We start from the raw sequence: 16,790 nt of genomic DNA, 5'->3' as shown, positions 1-16,790 counted from the left end.
AGATAAATAGGTACCGCTCCGGTGGAAAGGTTTCCATGTGCTGCTCTGGTTCTCCAGAAGTGGCTCAGTCATGCTGGCCACATGACCCAGAAGCTGTTCGCCGGCTCCCTTTGCCAATAAAGCGAGATGAGCGTCGCAACCCCGGAGTCGGCCACGACTGGACCTAATGGTCAGGGGTCCCTTTACCTTTACTCTCATTTTGCTACTCATATTGAAATACTGCTGCTCAATGAGGCCAAACTTAGATTCACAAAATGTTTAGGGGTATGCGTACCCCTGCGTACCCCCCTGGAAAAACTTCTGCTCTCTCTCTCTCTATATAAATGTGTCACTCAAAAGTAAGTCCTACTGGTTTACTCAGCCAGGTTTACTCCCAGAAAAATGGTGTAGCATTGCAGCCTCAGTATAGTTCCACAAACTTAGTTTTCTCTGGATGTTATCATACTCCTAATTCATAGGTTCCTCTGAGTTAGATTAAAAGATATGAAACTGCCTTATATTGAGACACAACCATGCACTTTCCAAATCAGCACTAGATTCCTCACTTCATGGAAACCTACCATTCAGGACATGGAAAAACACCAGTCAATCTTGTAAGTATCACGACTTGCTAGTGGATAATTCAGAGTAATTAAAACAAACCTACCCTGTAGGCTGCAGCTCAGGGTCTGGGAATCTGTCACCCTCCAGAAGTCAGCTGTTTACACACCATACATTTAATGCTTATTTAGAGCACATCTTCCCCAAAGAATCCTGAGAACTGTAGTTAGTTAAGGGTGTTGGGAATTTTGTTTAAATTGTACACTGGATATTTATTTATTTATTTATTTTTCATGTAAATTTTAAAGAACATGAATGTATTTCATGTTCTTTTTATGGTGAAGATACATCCTAGACTTGTTAAGTATATAAAACAGACAAGATAGAAATTGCAAAATAAGTGCAAAACGTCTATCACATCATAACACACATTAAAAAGTTACAATTAATAGAAAACCTGAAACAACAGAGCAATATAATGATTTTGTAAGTCTATATGCAACTTAATATAGAAACTGATAGATGTACTAATGCAACTGCCATGGTAGTAAACTCCGAGGTTGCTGTTTGGTGTAAATAGCAAGTTTGATTCTACTCTAAACAGTGAAGGTAGCCCTTCTATTTGTTTCATCCACGGGAGAAGATTACAATGAATAATAGTGAAATCCATGTTTACCTGGAAGTACCGTAAGTCCAACTGCATTCAGTGGGTCTTACTCCCAGCTAACTGTGCATATAGAATTACTGCACATAACTCCATCTTTCCAGGAATGTCTGCACGCTAGTTGTCCCACAAGAAAATACTTTAGTTTCGTCTCCAATGAGCTCCTGATTTAGTTAAGCTGGGGATGGACACACAGGTTGCAGGAGGAAGGGGGTAGTTAGCCCACCCCACCCCAAAGCAACCATAACCCCCAGATTCCCAGCTTGTTTGTTTCTTTTTTTAAAAAAGAGCAGGTTTTGCAGAAACTGAGGCATGAGGAAAAGTGTCCAGGCATTATTATTCTAACTGTTTTTGTGAGAAACTAGCCTACTCTCTTTCAGTGTTTTATTACCCTGCTCAGGGCTGGATTTAGGTTTAATGAGGCTCTAAGCTACTGAAGGTAATGGGGCCCTTTATATGTCCAGCTGTCCTTTGTCAACAACAAATTGTTGCTGTTTTGTGTGTGTTGAATATATGCCATATGGTAATTTATGGACCTAATAGGTATCTAAAGCCATTTCCACATAACAAAATATGTATTTTATCAAAGTAATTGTTGAGCTGAAATACAATTAAGAAGTATATTAATAGTGAAATACAATAGTGAAATACAAGAGAGTGGGGCCCTAAGCTATAGCTTGTTTAGCTTATATGAAAAAAAATTGTGGGGAATTTGCTTTTTCTTCTGAGAGTCTACTTGAAATTCTTTGCCACAGTATTCGCCCGAGAATCCGCTAGAAGAATTGGACTTGCATAAGAATAAGAACATGGGTGGCGCTGTGGGTTAAACCACAGAGCCTAGGGCTTGCCGATTAGAAGGTTGGTGGTGAGCTCCTGTTGCTGGGTCCCTGCTCCTGCCAACCTAGCAGTTCGAAAGCACATCAAAGTGCAAGTAGATAAATAGGTACCGCTCCAGTGGGAAGGTAAACGGTGTCTCTGTGCGCTGCTCTGGTTTGCCAGAAGTGGCTTAGTCATGCTGGCCACATGACCCAGAAGCTGTATGCCAGCTCCCTTGGCCAGTAAAGCGAGATGAGTGCTGCAACCCCAGAGTTGGCCAAGACTGGACCCTTTACCTTTAAGAATAAGAAAGGGACGGGAGAAGTTATAAAATGGCATTCTTTTCCTTTTTAAACTGGAATTCTTAACAGGTAGATAGCCGTGTTGGTCTGCTGTAGTCAAAACAATAAAATAAAATAAAATAAAATAAAATAAAATAAAATAAAATAAAATAAAATAAAATAAAATAAATCCTTCCAGTAGCACCTTAGAGACCAACTAAATTAGTTAATGGTATGAGCTTTCGGCCGAAGCGAGACCAGACAAATGGCCAGCTTAGGTGTAGCCTGGGAATGAGAAGAAAAGCGCGGACGGATATCATGGGCTGAGAGGCGAGGCTGGCAGAGAAACATCCCCTCCTCGCTCGCCGGGCGGCCAGCACAAGAGACAGCTCCTCGCCCAGAAGGAGGAGGAGCCTCGCTACCATCGAGTTGGTCGGAAACTAGAGCGGAAGGCAGGCGGGAGGACGGTGGTGGCCGTTCTGCGCGCCTGCTGGGGCCTTCTCGTCGCTCCCTGGAGAGGGGGATGGCGGAGGAAGAGGGGTACCTGGCCCTGTCCGGGGAGCGCATCACGCTGCAGCGCCTCCACCACAGCGCCTCCTGCCGGGAGTTCCAGGTGCGCTGCCCGAGGCTGCAGCTGCGCTCGCTCAGCGCCGTCACGTGCTCCGTGTGGCTGGTGGCCTACGGGCTCTTCGTCCTCAGCCAGGTACGGAAGAGGCTTTGGCCGCCCTTTGCCTACGGGCTCCGCCACGTGCCGGTACCTCGGGGACGGGGACTCCTAAAGGTCCCGTTTGAGGGGTGCCCCCAAGTATTAGAGCAGCCACTTCACCCCCGCGACTCTTCCGCTCCCCTCTTTCCCGACCCCCGTGTATGACAGTGAGTTCCATTTAATTCAATGGGACTCACTTCCGATTCACGGTGCATTAGGGTTGCAGCCATGCAGCGCAACTCTCTGTGCGCAATTGCTTAGAAGACTTCTTAGTCTCTGTCGACTTAGGCAGCGAGAGAACAGCATGCTTGACTAGATCCAGCAGCGCTGTTCTTTTATGTTTCTCCAGTTTTGAGATGCGGTTAACCAATGGAGTTTTCAAAAGGGGTGTGTGGCCCTTTTTGTGCATTAATCTCCTCAGTAACTATGAATAAGTTCCTTCTGCTGGCCAGCAACCCCATCCCTAACAGTGCAGACCTGTGCATGATGCTTACTTGGAAAAAGTCTCAGTAGGCTTAAAAAAGTGCAGCAGAAAGCTTTGTGGGATTCTATGGAAGATCTAGTCCTGTTCCTAGAATAGTATTTATCTCTGACACATAAATATTATCATAGCTCTAGGGAACCGGAGTCTGTTAGTAAATGGTAGAAATGATTGAACAGTCTTATTTAGATTATATTTGGTGTATTGAAGGGAGGATTCCAGGCCAATGGAAAAATACAGGCTAAGCTCCCTTTCCAAGCCAAAGCCTCACCTCAGATAGAGGCTGTTAACATGACAAAAGGTGTTTATGGCCCATCCCAGAGAAATCCTTGTCTGTGCAAAACAGTTGCCATGTTTACTGTGGGGCAGATAAAGGTTTAGGATTAAAAAATGGGGGAGGGGGCAGGCTATGCTCACAGGAAATATGTGCCTTTTAAAAACTAGGCTTGGAATACAAGACAGGTGGGGAGGTGTTGCTTGGAGCAGGGGACACCTGGGATCAAGAAAGGGAGTAGAGAGAACACCATGTGGGGGCTGAAGGACAGCGGCTATGAGAGCTGTCTGGGAAGCAAGAACAAAGGGACGGTGCTTAGGATGGCTCTGGCTGCACTACTGGGCTGCTGTGAAGAACAAGCTGCTCTTGAAATGACAATGCTGTAAGATCTACACCCTTTCATATAAACTCAGTTGTACATATGTGTAATTAAACCATATTTCTGAAAAGACACTATAGTCTTCATCGTATTTTGATTCTCATCAGAAACACAGCCTTGGGTTAGCACCTGGAACCTTTGGAATCTCATGCACTGCTTTGGCAGAGATTGGGGATGGCGTGCAACCTTTGTAACACTAGTTCCTAAATTAGTCCAAGTACCTAGAAGCATGCAGCCTATGATAATCATGCGGAGAATAGAGTACCGGGGCGGGAGAGTGCTAGAGTCCTGTCTAGTCAAATTGCGTGGGATCAATTCTAATCTGTTACCTCCGAGGATGTGGACAGGCTGCTTGGATGAGTGAAACCAATCACCTGTCTCCTGGATCCTTGCCCATCCTGGCTTATAAAAGCTAGCCGGGAAGGGCTGGGCGATGGGCTTCGTGGGGTGGTGAATGCTTCCCTCAGTGAGGGAGCCTTCCCAGACCCGCTGAAAGAGGCGGTTATTAAACCGCTTCTTAAAAAACCATCTTTAGATGCGGCCACGATGGCCAACTATCGCCCAGTCTCAAATCTTCCATTCTTGGGCAAGGTGATTGAGCGAGTGGTTGCTGAACAACTCCAGGCACGCCTGGAAGAAGCGGACCATTTGGATCCCTTCCAGTCGGGATTCAGGCCTCATCACGGGACTGAAACTGCCTTGGTCGCACTGGTTGATGAACTCCGGCGGGCTAGGGTCAAAGGTGAGAGCTGTTTCCTAGTTCTGCTGGATCTCTCAGCGGCGTTTGATACCATTGACCATAACATCCTTCTGGACTGTCTTGAGGGGCTGGGAGCTGGGGGCACTGTCATACAGTGGTTCCGCTCCTTCCTCCTGGGCCGTGTCCAGAAAGTGGTGGTGGGGGATGAGTGTTCAGACCCCTGGGCTCTCACTTGTGGGGTGCCTCAGGGTTCTGTCCTCTCCCCCATGCTTTTCAACATCTACATGCAGCCGCTGGGAGAGATCATCAGGGGGTTTGGGCTGGGTGTTCATCAGTATGCGGATGATACCCAGCTCTACCTCTCTTTCAAATCAGAACCAGTGAAGGCGGTGACGGTCCTGTGTGAGTGTCTGGAGGCAGTTGGAGGATGGATGGCGGCAAACAGATTGAGATTGAATCCTGACAAGACAGAAGTACTGTTTCTGGGGGACAGGAGGCGGGCAGGTGTGGAGGATTCCCTGGTCCTGAATGGGGTAACTGTGCCCCTGAAGGACCAGGTGCGCAGCCTGGGAGTCATTTTGGACTCACAGCTGTCCATGGAGGCACAGGTTAAATCCGTGTCCAGGGCAGCTGTGTACCAGCTCCATCTGGTACGCAGGCTGAGACCCTATCTGCCTGCGGACTGCCTCGCCAGAGTGGTGCATGCTCTGGTTATCTCCCGCTTGGACTACTGCAATGCGCTCTACGTGGGGCTACCTTTGAAGGTGACCTGGAAACTACAACTTATCCAGAATGCAGCAGCCAGACTGGTGACTGGGAGCGGCCGCCGAGACCATATAACACCGGTCTTGAAAGACCTACATTGGCTCTCATTCCTGGATTTAGAAAGAAGATTTTTGAAAATCTAGCATGGTCTGATTGTAGCAGCTTGTAAATTTACTGCACATTCTCAGTATAAGAATGTGCATGTTTTAAAATAGTAGACAACAGGTAAGCTAGGCTACAATTCTGTATACATTTACTTGGGAGTAAGTCGTATTGAGCTTCAACAACCTCTTCTATAAAAGAAGGTCAATTACTCAGAGACAGTAACTTTTTGAACTAAATAATATTTCTAAATGCTGGTAATAAACTCTGGGTTGTGTAGAGCTTTACCTAAGTATTCATATTCAGGGGGAAGTACAGCACTTGCTGTGTAAGTTATGTTTACCCACCATGTCTCTGAATTGATCGGTTCAGAATTATTAACTAGGACTGCAATCTGATTGACAAATTTTTGGGAATGTCAACAATCTGAAGGCTATGCTGTAGCTTACAAAAAGGGATATGTCAGGAAGATATTAAATTACACAAGAGTATTCCAGAAACAAAGAAGTACATGAAAAAACCCTATATGTTCTTTTTAGAAAGATAAAAAAGTGAAAAGCTGTCCTGTGGTTTGATATGTTCAAAGAATGGTCTTCTGTCCAGCATAGTCTCTAAAATATCTCATTTCTCCCTATAGTTGTTAAAGTTGGTGCCTTTTTATATTTTTTGGTACCCCATGTTCTTACATTATACTGTACTAATGGAGTTTACATGTGCTTTTTAAAACATAATTGATTTATCTTCATTTACCAATAATACATATATGAACAGGAACCATTAAAATACAATTAGATAAACAGTGCAGGTGAGAGAGGTGAAAGTCCATTCTCTTTATTTTTATATTTTTCTATGGAAAGTCTATTAGATGTCCAGGCCTCTTTTCTGTTCATTACTCTACTTCATAAGATTAATCTATGATTGATTTTGTTTCCCCCTCTTTATCTCTAAGCATAAAGATGATTATACTTAACCTTTTGACATGAAGGGCACATGCATAATGCACAATTCAATTACTGTGTATTTATGATCTCATTCTATATTGTTCAATAGCTGGAATGTTAGGCTGCTTCAAGCCCTTTGGAAGTTTGTCATGATCATGTCTTCAAATCAGTAGTTGAGAGAACAGGTCAGTTAAAGGATTTGGCCTAATGTTCTTGACTTGGTTTCTATTACAGAACAGTGCGGTGCTCTCTGCTGCTATATTTGTCACACTGATAGGCTTGCTTGTGTACCTGCACTTCGTGAAAATTGACCAGGAGTCTCTGCTTATTGTTGGCTCACTTGGAATACAGATGACTTCATCCTATGCATCTGGCAAAGAAAGTACAACCTTTATAGAGATAAACCAGGTAAAAGATGTGGTCATCAATGAAGCCATCTATATGGTAAGCCTAATGTGCCACTTCTTTTACTATGCTGCTGATTATCTCATTTCTTAAGCAACCAGAGGGCTGCCTTTTTTTTTTTTTTTTTTTTGGTCTGGAAAGGATTTTCCCATGTCAGATGCCAAGGGCTCTGTTCTGTTCTTCAGGACCAGCTGATCTTTCCCCTTGAAATGAAAGAACTCTAAATGGAATCTCACCAACAGATCTCAGTGGGAGAGGGATGGCTGCAGACCTGGCCCAACTGTGTGTTGGGGTTAAGTTCTTAATTCAGTGGGTAGATGGGTGGTGGGGCCAGCAAACGTCTTTGATTCTCTTCTCTGTTGGTTAAAAAATACCGGTAATTTATGAGGTGGCTCAAACCTAAGGAAACCTTACTGGCCACTTTAGGATATCATTATCCTTTCTTGAAGAAATTATCATCCTGATAAAGATGTGGGTAGCGATTTCTTGTACCAGGGTTGTAATCTTATAATTGGTAGCACAGAACAACTTTCTCATTGTTATATTTGTGTGTTGTTTGTTTTTGTAGCAAAAGGTTATCTATTACCTGTGCATCCTTCTCCAAGACCCTGTGGAACCTCATGTTGTTTCAGAGGTAGTACCATTGTTCCAGGTGAGTCCATCAAAGTGCACAGGAGTGTTAGAAATGGTAGAAAATATTTGTTAGGCCATGTAGACTCTGACTGTAGCCTCTTATTTTCAGAACTCTGCAGTGCTACACAACACTTTTTTACGTGATCTTCCTTTCAATCCTGGGTCCAAGAACATAGAGTAGCTGTTAGTTTGTAATTCAGTGCACCTTAGACGCAGCAGTGACATGCTCAATTGAGCATGGATTAACTGCTGAACTTTCTGGATAGTTGATCTTGCCCAGGTAGGTGGGGCAGTAACCCTTGTCACCCTTTGGTGCATTTAAGCCCTTGCTTTTCTCAGTTATGTCAGCTCTAAAGAATACAATTTACCATCTCACTGAGCCAATTAACACTTCTATAATCACGTACTAAATTAACCTGTTTTTCTATGAAACTCAGTGGCAACCTTCAATAAGAAAGCTTCCAAATGGACTTTACACTAAGAGTTGTTTTCAGCAGCTCAAAAGGCATTAGGACTCAGAGAGCAAAGGGTGGGTGGGATGGAGTGGGAAATTACTGCAGAGGTGAGGAGTTAAATACAGAAATATTTCTTAGTTTTTGGCCCAGCTCAGTAGCAGTAGAAAGTTATAATTTTATGCCCTTTCTATTATGTTAGCATGGGTGGTGTTCTAGGCTACTATTAATTTTGTGGCTGACCAGATCAGTGAAGGCATAGTTTGGATAAAACATAAGAAGTTAGGCCTTTTAAAACATCACTGCTCTGATCATTCAGACTAGTCTCTCCAGCAGTGGATGTTCTTCAGAAAGGGCAACCCTGTTTCTCCACCCCCCTCCTCCACATTGCTTATATCCATACATTTTTACTTACAGAGAATGGAGAATTCATTTTCCAGCTTGTTTTTGTCCATCATCTCAAATCAGCCAATATGCTCTTTTGAGCTCCTAGCCAGCAGCAAACCAGGGACATATACCCTGTCTCCAGCAAAGAAACAAAATAAGCACATAAACAGAACATATGATGTAGCATTTTGGTGGGGTGGCTAGTCCCTCCAGACTGGCTGTTCTGCCTTCGTCTCTCTCTCTACTTTTGTCAGTATAGCCAATCAGGGAACTTGGATTTACATAGAGGAACTTGTAGAATTAAAGATAGGGTGGGACTATGAGCATGTGCTGTCAGTGTCAGGTAAGAGAGATAACGTTTCTGTGTCAGGTGTGTTTGTCTGGGTTCAGTGTGTCTAGGTGCATGTATGAGAGAAAAAGGTGAGAGTGTGTCAAGTGTATGTGCCAGTGCCAGGTGAGTGTTTGTGTGCACCAAGCGTGTGTGCCTGAGTTAGATGTTGATGTTTACATTTATGCGAGCAATCTCCCCTATTTTGTATGTCATTTTCACTAATATGTGCATTTTATGCACACTTTAAGATGTGCATTTTTGTAGACATTGGTTGAGGAATTGCATAGCAAAATTCAGAGTAGTGTGAATTTCAAAATATAGCTGTTTTGGTTTGTGTATTTTGTTCAGTAAGTGGGAATTCAGTAGGTTCACATTAAATGCAAACAAAATCAAATTTGTCCCCCATCCCTAGATGAGACCTTCTTTTTTATTTTTCTCCTCCTGTAGCCATGCTGGCTTTGGGTGAAGCCTCCCTAATCTTTTAGCTTCAATTGCAGTTCTTCAGCCATTTGAGTCTCTCTTGTCTCCTTTATATATAGAGCTCCAAGCCACGTCTAGACTGCCTTGTCCAAGTATACAAAAGCTGCCAAGAAATCCTGGAGCAGAGGAAGACATATTGACACCAGTTTTTAAAGTGAAGTCTTTATCTGGGTAGAAAACTTGCTAAAATACCAAGCTTTTCTTAAAAAAATAGTTGAGAAGGCACTTGTTGCAAGCATGTTAATGGATTTGACCATGTGGATAACTAGATGGCCATGGATTCTAATGCACCAGAAAACTGAAAACTTCTAGTGCTTTCATGGGCAAGGACTGAGTATGTAATCCTGAATAAATGTTATGGTGGAGAAATGGCTAAACTGGGCCCCACATCTTCTTTTTTCAACATGACGTAAGAATGATGATAAACTTTCTGTAAATAATTAACTCTACCATGTGAATGGAAATCTACAGAGAAGGTTCAGCAGAAATGGGATGGACAGGGAAACTGCCACGTTAGTACAAGTATATGGAAGATGGGAAACTGAGAACACCATTACATTATTTTCTAAAATCAATTGTGAGATCTTCAGTGTCTGTATGATATTCTTACTTATGCACTTAGGTTTGTCATTAGCAATTGATATTATGTGATACAAATGTCTGCTAAACAAATCATTTCACTAGTTGTTTTAGAAGCATTTTGCTGTACCCTGTGTTGTAACAAGAAAACCTGTGTTTACGAAGTTCATATGTTGTAAGGGAAATTTTCCAGTACACATGGAAGATCTGGCCAGAGTCTAGAGAACCTCACATCTAACTTAAAAGAAAAACAGACTTCTCATCATCCAGCCAGACAACTGCTTTTGAAATTCAGGGAAATTTCAAAGCACTTGGTCATAGGACATGAAGAGGGTGCAGAACTGCTTCCTCCCAAGGAAAGTGTCAAAAGTCATGCTGATCTCCCACAATCCCTAAGTTTAGCTGCCTGAATTGTTGGTTGGAAATTTGTCAAATAGTAAATGCCATTCCCTTATTAGTTTGTCCTACTGCATGTGCTTTGGGCAGGAAACAACACTGATAATTAAGAGACCCACTGTATAAGAATACTATCCTGAGTTAAAACTATCCCAAATCTACTTTGTCCAGGCTAAAGAAGATTTCCCCCCGCAAATGCCACATAATATTCAGGCATGGGCTTTGGCAAGTCTTCAAATCAAGGGAGTTGCACCTTTGTGGAATAGCCACCAAGAGAACCCCCCTCATCACAATTTCATGGTACAAGTTTGGTGCACAGACTGCATGGGGTCAAGAGAACTACTTGAATAGTTCCACAAATGCTTGCCAGATTTCAAAGAAGTGCCATCACATGAAGAGGCTGCTGATGGAACTCATGTTCAGTTTCCCCTGTTGATTTCTAGGCAAGGAAGACACAAGTACATTCTTACTGAAGGAATGTGTTGTAGACTACAGCTCTCTTGTTAAAATGTGGAAGGAACTGGTTTGATATCCAGCTGCAACTGTTAAAGCTGCTCCACCAGCAGAAACCCCCTTTATTTCAGTAAGATCTTTAGTGTTCAACTGAGAGGAAATAGGTCCCTGTGTTTGGCATAGAATGTTTGCTGCATCTGCTTACACCATCCCAAAAGCTAGGTAACAAATAAAACAATGAAAGAAAGAAAAATCTCCTGCTTTATTGATAATCATAAGTTTATTAGCTTCACCATCATTGCATTACAGTACATCATAGTTTTTTATGTACAAAACAGTAGTTGTGAAAACAAAGTCTTCTTTTTCACTGTTGTGCTATAGCAAATTTCCAGCTAGGGGCACAGGGCTGTTCACAACTGAATTTTATAAACTTTGCTAGAGTGGAATCCTACAAATCTGTCATGGTTTCAATAGACAAGTTTTCTGAATGCCAATAAACTATAAATATATAGTAGCATCATAGTCTCTGCATCAGAGGAGAGAGCTGGATTCAGGTCTCACTGGAATCAACTAGTAAGCTGCTATATTTCAGCTCCAGCCTCTCATCTAACATGGGAGTAAGGCTGTTACTGTAAAATGAAAATCAGCAGCATTAACGAGAGTATTGGAGCATACCTAACACTATCCATGGAAACAAGCCAAAGATAAGTATATTTTCAGTGGACAGTTTGGATTTGATTGTACAGTGTTCTCAACCCTCTAACGCTAAACACATTACTTTGAAGCAAGTAAGTTCTGTTGAAATAGATGGAACATACATTCCAACTTTTGCCACATAGTTTGGAAGTAAACGGTGTCCAAGTGTGGTAGACTACTTCTGACCTTTGCTCTCACAGTAAGTTTCAATAGTAGATAGGTAGCCGTGTTGGTCTGCCATAGTCAAAATAAAAAAATTCCTTCCAGTAGCACCTTAAAGACCAACTAAGTTAGTTCTTGGTATGAGCTTTCGTGTGCATGCACACTTCTTCAGATACACTGGAGCAGTGTATCTGAAGAAGTGTGCATGCACACGAAAGCTCATACCAAGAACTAACTTAGTTGGTCTTTAAGGTGCTACTGGAAGGAATTTTTTTATTTTGAGTAAGTTTCAAGTACAGTAGGAAAAATTCACATCCTCAGGTGGCCACAGCTCTTTCCACAAATATATAAAAAAACCAGCTAAAATACAGTTGAGGACAGACAACCAACAGCTGTAACAGCAATCTGGGGGAAAATGACACCAACCAACGTGAAAAGGATTATTGGGAGCAAAAAGAGATTAAAAAAAAAGAAGTAACAATTTCACCATAGAATCCTAGAGTTGGAAGAGACCACAAGGGCCATCGAGTCCAACCCCCTGCCAAGCACCAGCCCTCACCTGTTTTTAGCAGGAACCTTAAAAGGATCCTGTCCAAATATATGCATGCTTAACAGGATGTGCACACACCTTCCTGCCAGCTGACAGGCCATGCAGATGGAACCAGATGTATGGTTTTAGGCTGCTGCTTTGCTTCCAGATGTGCACTTTGCTGAGGTTGCAGATTCAGATGCACAGATTATTTGAGCTTTATGTGCAGATAATCCAGCAAGGGGATCTGCATGGGTAGGGCTCTTGTTCTTTTGGGACAGAAGTGTTTCCTTTGTAAGGTTTTGCTACACTCAACAAGTGCCATATGGCTTGTCCATGGATGCTGGAGAATGGCCATACAGATCAAATAAAATAACAATGATCTGCAAATCTTTATTTTAGTTATAGAAATGTAGATTATTCAAGAATGCAGTACAAATCACATTATAGGTATACATTTTTACAGGAAAAATAATCTGAACAGCAATACCTATAATCAATTTATCAGCTTTGTCACAAGTGATTATTGGAAGATCACTTATTTTTAAAGGCAAGATGGACACCATTTAGAAATGTATTTGTTTGCTAACCACTCCCCTTTGAAGGAAGCAGGAGTTCCAAAGATAAGTATTGCTAAAAAAATAAGGTTTTTTTGTGTTAAACAAAGCCATAAGCTGGGAGGCAAAACAACATCAAATGCCTTCCCATTTCAAAGTGGTCCTAGTACAAATGTCAGTAGTGAACACATCCAAAAATAAATACAATATAGTGGTTCCAACATTTCAAAGCATACACCTGAGATTATGCATCATAAAATGCACCTCTATGGCAAGAGCCAAGGGATTGTCCTTGTGTAATGCTATGGTACAGTATCTATCTAGTAGAATATATGAGGGATGTTTTCTTGCAATCATTCATGTTTTTGCCAGTTCCCCCAAAAGCACACTACCTGCATTTTGCTATAGTTCAAAAGTAAACATGTTAAATTATTCCACCCTAATGCTGTACCATGTATGAAAACTCATCAACCATGGATTGAAAATGTTTTAGTCAAAGTAGTTTCTTCCCCCCCGTATTCAGAAAGTCTAGGTACTATATGTGCAATTGTTCAGCTACAAGGAAATCCTCTGGATCATCAAAGGAAACTTCTAATACTAAACAGCCATTCCTTAAGTATCCACTGCATATACGAAGAAGTCATTCCGCAAATTGTCCAGGCAACTTTTTCTATTGCTGAACTGATCTTACCATTAGTACTCTTATAATCTGTTTCCAAATATTTAATCCAAGACCATCTTCCTATAGCCCAGACCCATGGTATCATTTCCTATCCTTGAGGCACAGGATGCCCAATTGATTTCACACATATTTTTTATATCCTTTAAATAATTTTAAAACTCTAAATATACTTCTCCTGCGCCCTGATTCTATGCATGCTTACTTGCAAGTAAGTCTCACAGTTTAATGGAGCTTACTCCCAATTAAGTATGCACTGAATTGCAGCCTTACCCTTCTTTTGTTTTGGTTCAACATGCCCAGTTCCTTCAGCCTCCCTCTACAGGATTTGTTTCCCAGACCCTGTGATCATCCATGTAACTCTTGTTTCCGATATGTCAGCATGATCTGCATTCACTGTTGAACACAGCATTCCACCCAAGTTCTTTCCAGTGCCAAAAAATTTTGATACTTCTACTTCACAAGTCTTTTGCTAAGAATTCAATTATATATTATAGGGGAAATGGAACTGCAGCTGTACCTGCAAATGGGGATCCCCATATTAAATTCTCTCCTGTAATGTGTAATATTAGCCCCATATTAAATTCTCTCCTGTAATGTGTAATATTATTCATCATGTGAATCACCACATGGTGAATTTCCCCACTGCTCCACATTATTGGCTGCCACTAGTGTGGGCATCTTCAAATGGCAGTGGCCATTTCTGCCCCAATACCACAATGTTGACTTATGTTTATACTGGTACCCTTGGAAACTTTTAGATTTACCCTGGACATACTCCAACTGCCCAGTTAAGATACCTAGCCTTCTTATATTTTGTGTTTCCCCCTTTGCAACATGGGCACTTGTTCACACACTTTCTCTTTTTTACTTACTGTCTGACACTTCAGCATGAAACCATTTCCCATATTTAGCTAATCCATTAAAGCAGGAATGGGCAACCTCTGTATTCTTTAGGTCACTCCAGACTGTGGTCCAGACCATCTCAACAGCCTTGCAGGCACTCAGGGTCAATGATAAGGTCAGCACCATCTAACAGCAAGGATTCCACATTTGTAGATTTAATACACATTTGTGTATAACTGAGGCATTATTGTACAAGACCCCAATAGGTGTAAACATCAGAAGTGTGGAACACCCCTGTATCTCACAACTTTTGAAAAAAATCTGTTTTCCCCATGAGGGAATGTATGGACAAAATGTTTATCATACCTTGCACAAAAGTTGGTAGGACTATTGGGATCCTGACAGTATTGCTTTTTGGTCCTGGGTATCCCTATGTTAATCTATATCAGGTCCTCCCAGCCAGTTCCTCACATTTTTAGAGTACTATATAGTATGCTTGTGAAAAATAGGTACAAAAGTAATTGACTCCAACCTTCAACATAGCTATTTCCTCTTCTAAGCCCTTTCTTTACAAGCAATAGTTCTCCCAAGTCAGGTGTCTCTCCTCACCCCCACCCCCATTTATGCAGAACAAAAGTCCTTGCAGTTGGGGAAAAGCACACATTTCCCCTCCTCAGGTGCTTTTTCAAGGCAACAATATATTATTCTAGTTGCCTACATATTATGTGAATTCTCTGATCCAGTGTGTTTGGCAATGCCATTGTTGTCAGTCTATCATCTCAGGATGTTTGCACTTGAAATAATGTCTTAAGGAATATGGTACATATTCATTTACCCAGCACACTTCAGAAGATGAGGTAGGGAAACAAAAGGTTTGGGGGGGAAATAGGATCTTACATAAATAGTGCTATTTTTGCAGGGGAGAGTGGGAAAGGCAAGAGAGTGTAAGTTGGCAATCAGGTGAAGACCCCAAACCAAGCTTTGTGTTCTGGGAAGTTTGCAGGTCAATAGCTGATGAATGCATATTCAGGAAGAAATCAATAGCTGAGAAACTGATGATTAGTTTCTAATCATAACACATGTTTAGTAAGAAGATGAATGTTGTCAAAACTCTTGCAATCGGGAGTGAGGTCTGAGAGAAATACTGGTTGCAAAAGAAAAAGCTTTGATACAGTTGAGTGTGCGTGGAATCAGCGAAGCCACCCAAAAAGATGAAACCAAGGGTGTGGTTTAAAAGTGGTTGGAGGCAATGCCGTGCTACGTGAGAACTCTAGCAGGGACAAAGTGTGAAAGATACACTTTCTATTCAAAATAAGTAACCCTACCCCCAGCTCTAGTTCTTAAAGGGAAAAAAGATGTATAGCTCTAAACAAACCTCTAGGAAAGTTGCACTTCACCAAGGAGGTAGACCTGGAGTCTGCCTGATTAGCAGGGCACATAAGCAATGAAATCACAGCAGTCTTCAATTCACAGTGTGGCAAGACAACTCCGAAAGGCACTTGAAACAGGGCTTACAGCAGTGTAGGCCCCTTAGTGGTCCGGGGCAGAGAAGGAAAGAAAGACCTGCTTTCAAGTTCCATGAGCTTCTTAGTAGATGACGTTCTCCATGGTGAACTGACACTCTGAGGAGGAGGTGTAGGAGACAGGTGTGGCGTCGATGAACTGTAGTTAATATAGCTGGCCATAAGGAGAGTCACTTCAGCAATCTGTTGGGAAGGTGAAAGGAAGAAAAAAAAGTATTCCAATAAAATTGATTTTCTTGGACCAACTAGTAAGCTGACCTTTCGATACAATCACCCCATGCTATAAAATGGGACATAGCGCTATTATATAAACAGGTCCATCAAGCTCAGTTTTGTCATTTGTCAGTTTTGTCATGTGATTGGCAGCTACACTTCACAGGCTCGGGCAAATATCTTTTCAAACTCAGCTACCTAAAATCCTTTAACCAGAGATGTCATGCATTGGCCAGTGTTCTTTGTTCAACTCACTGTGCATACATGATGCATGTATGATCTATAATTTGCACATTTTGAGAGAAATTTTATTTCCCACAGAGAATAGGTGCTTATTATAACTGTAGGTCAGTTAGAAAGGATGTATGCTTTGGTGAGTCACACCTTTCTGTAGAAGAAAACGCAAAAAAGCAAATATCAGGTTTCTGACTTAATGCCCAGACTGAGTAGCCTGGTCTCAAGGCCACACTTCAGAGATTTTACAGGGCTTAAAACCCAGGATAAAGGTACTGCAGTGTTAATTATGCATTTAATGATGTAATTTAGCTGTCAAACTGCACACAAGAGCTCAGGGAAAGCAATTTATGCACTAGGGAGAAAATAATAGTAATATAATATATAAATAAGTAACTTCCTAAATATACATTTCCAAATTAAAAAGGTCTTTCTTCACCACATGGAACTTGTTCAGGCTTGGAAGAAACTTGGAAGGACCAACACTTCAGAGCTACCACTGCGTGCTTGATGCACCAAGCACACACACATATATGCCTTTTTCTTCTGGCCCTATCCAGAGAAAGGAACATCAGCTGCCTTCTGG

General features: G+C 41.9%; 2 protein-coding genes across 6 annotated transcripts in view; one reads left to right on the top strand and one right to left on the bottom strand.

The window, feature by feature from the left end:
• Positions 1-2,552: 2,552 nt before the first annotated feature.
• PIGH (phosphatidylinositol glycan anchor biosynthesis class H) lies at positions 2,553-9,714 on the top strand. The gene is made up of 4 exons (XM_081185716.1): positions 2,553-3,004; positions 6,884-7,093; positions 7,623-7,706; positions 9,397-9,714. Exons 1-4 carry the CDS (start codon positions 2,825-2,827, stop codon positions 9,475-9,477), a joined length of 555 nt encoding a protein of 184 aa, XP_081041842.1. The 5' UTR covers positions 2,553-2,824; the 3' UTR covers positions 9,478-9,714.
• A 2,682-nt stretch (positions 9,715-12,396) lies between these two features.
• The window catches only part of PLEKHH1 (pleckstrin homology, MyTH4 and FERM domain containing H1), a 53,202-nt gene continuing 48,808 nt past the window's right edge, over positions 12,397-16,790 (bottom strand). For all 5 annotated transcript variants that reach the window (XM_081212818.1, XM_081212820.1, XM_081212821.1 and 2 more), the window contains exon 29: positions 12,397-15,940. In XM_081212818.1, the coding sequence (XP_081068944.1) occupies positions 15,746-15,940 (195 nt within the window). In that variant the 3' untranslated portion in view covers positions 12,397-15,745. The remainder of the gene's footprint in view (positions 15,941-16,790) is intronic.

Source organism: Podarcis bocagei (genome assembly GCF_964188305.1).
Source record: "Podarcis bocagei genome assembly, chromosome: 1".
NCBI lineage: Eukaryota > Metazoa > Chordata > Lepidosauria > Squamata > Lacertidae > Podarcis > Podarcis bocagei.
Note: the sequence above shows the minus strand (reverse complement) of the source record. Positions and strands in the feature narration are given on the sequence as shown.

Bases quoted from the DNA above. Each gene is read 5' to 3' on its own strand.
- PIGH (XM_081185716.1), top strand. From the start codon at position 2,825: ATGGCGGAGGAAGAGGGGTACCTGGCCCTGTCCGGGGAGCGCATCACG. The intron at 7,094-7,622 runs GTAAGCCTAATG...TTGTTTTTGTAG, and splicing joins TCAATGAAGCCATCTATATG to CAAAAGGTTATCTATTACCT. The intron at 7,707-9,396 runs GTGAGTCCATCA...CTTTATATATAG, and splicing joins AGGTAGTACCATTGTTCCAG to AGCTCCAAGCCACGTCTAGA.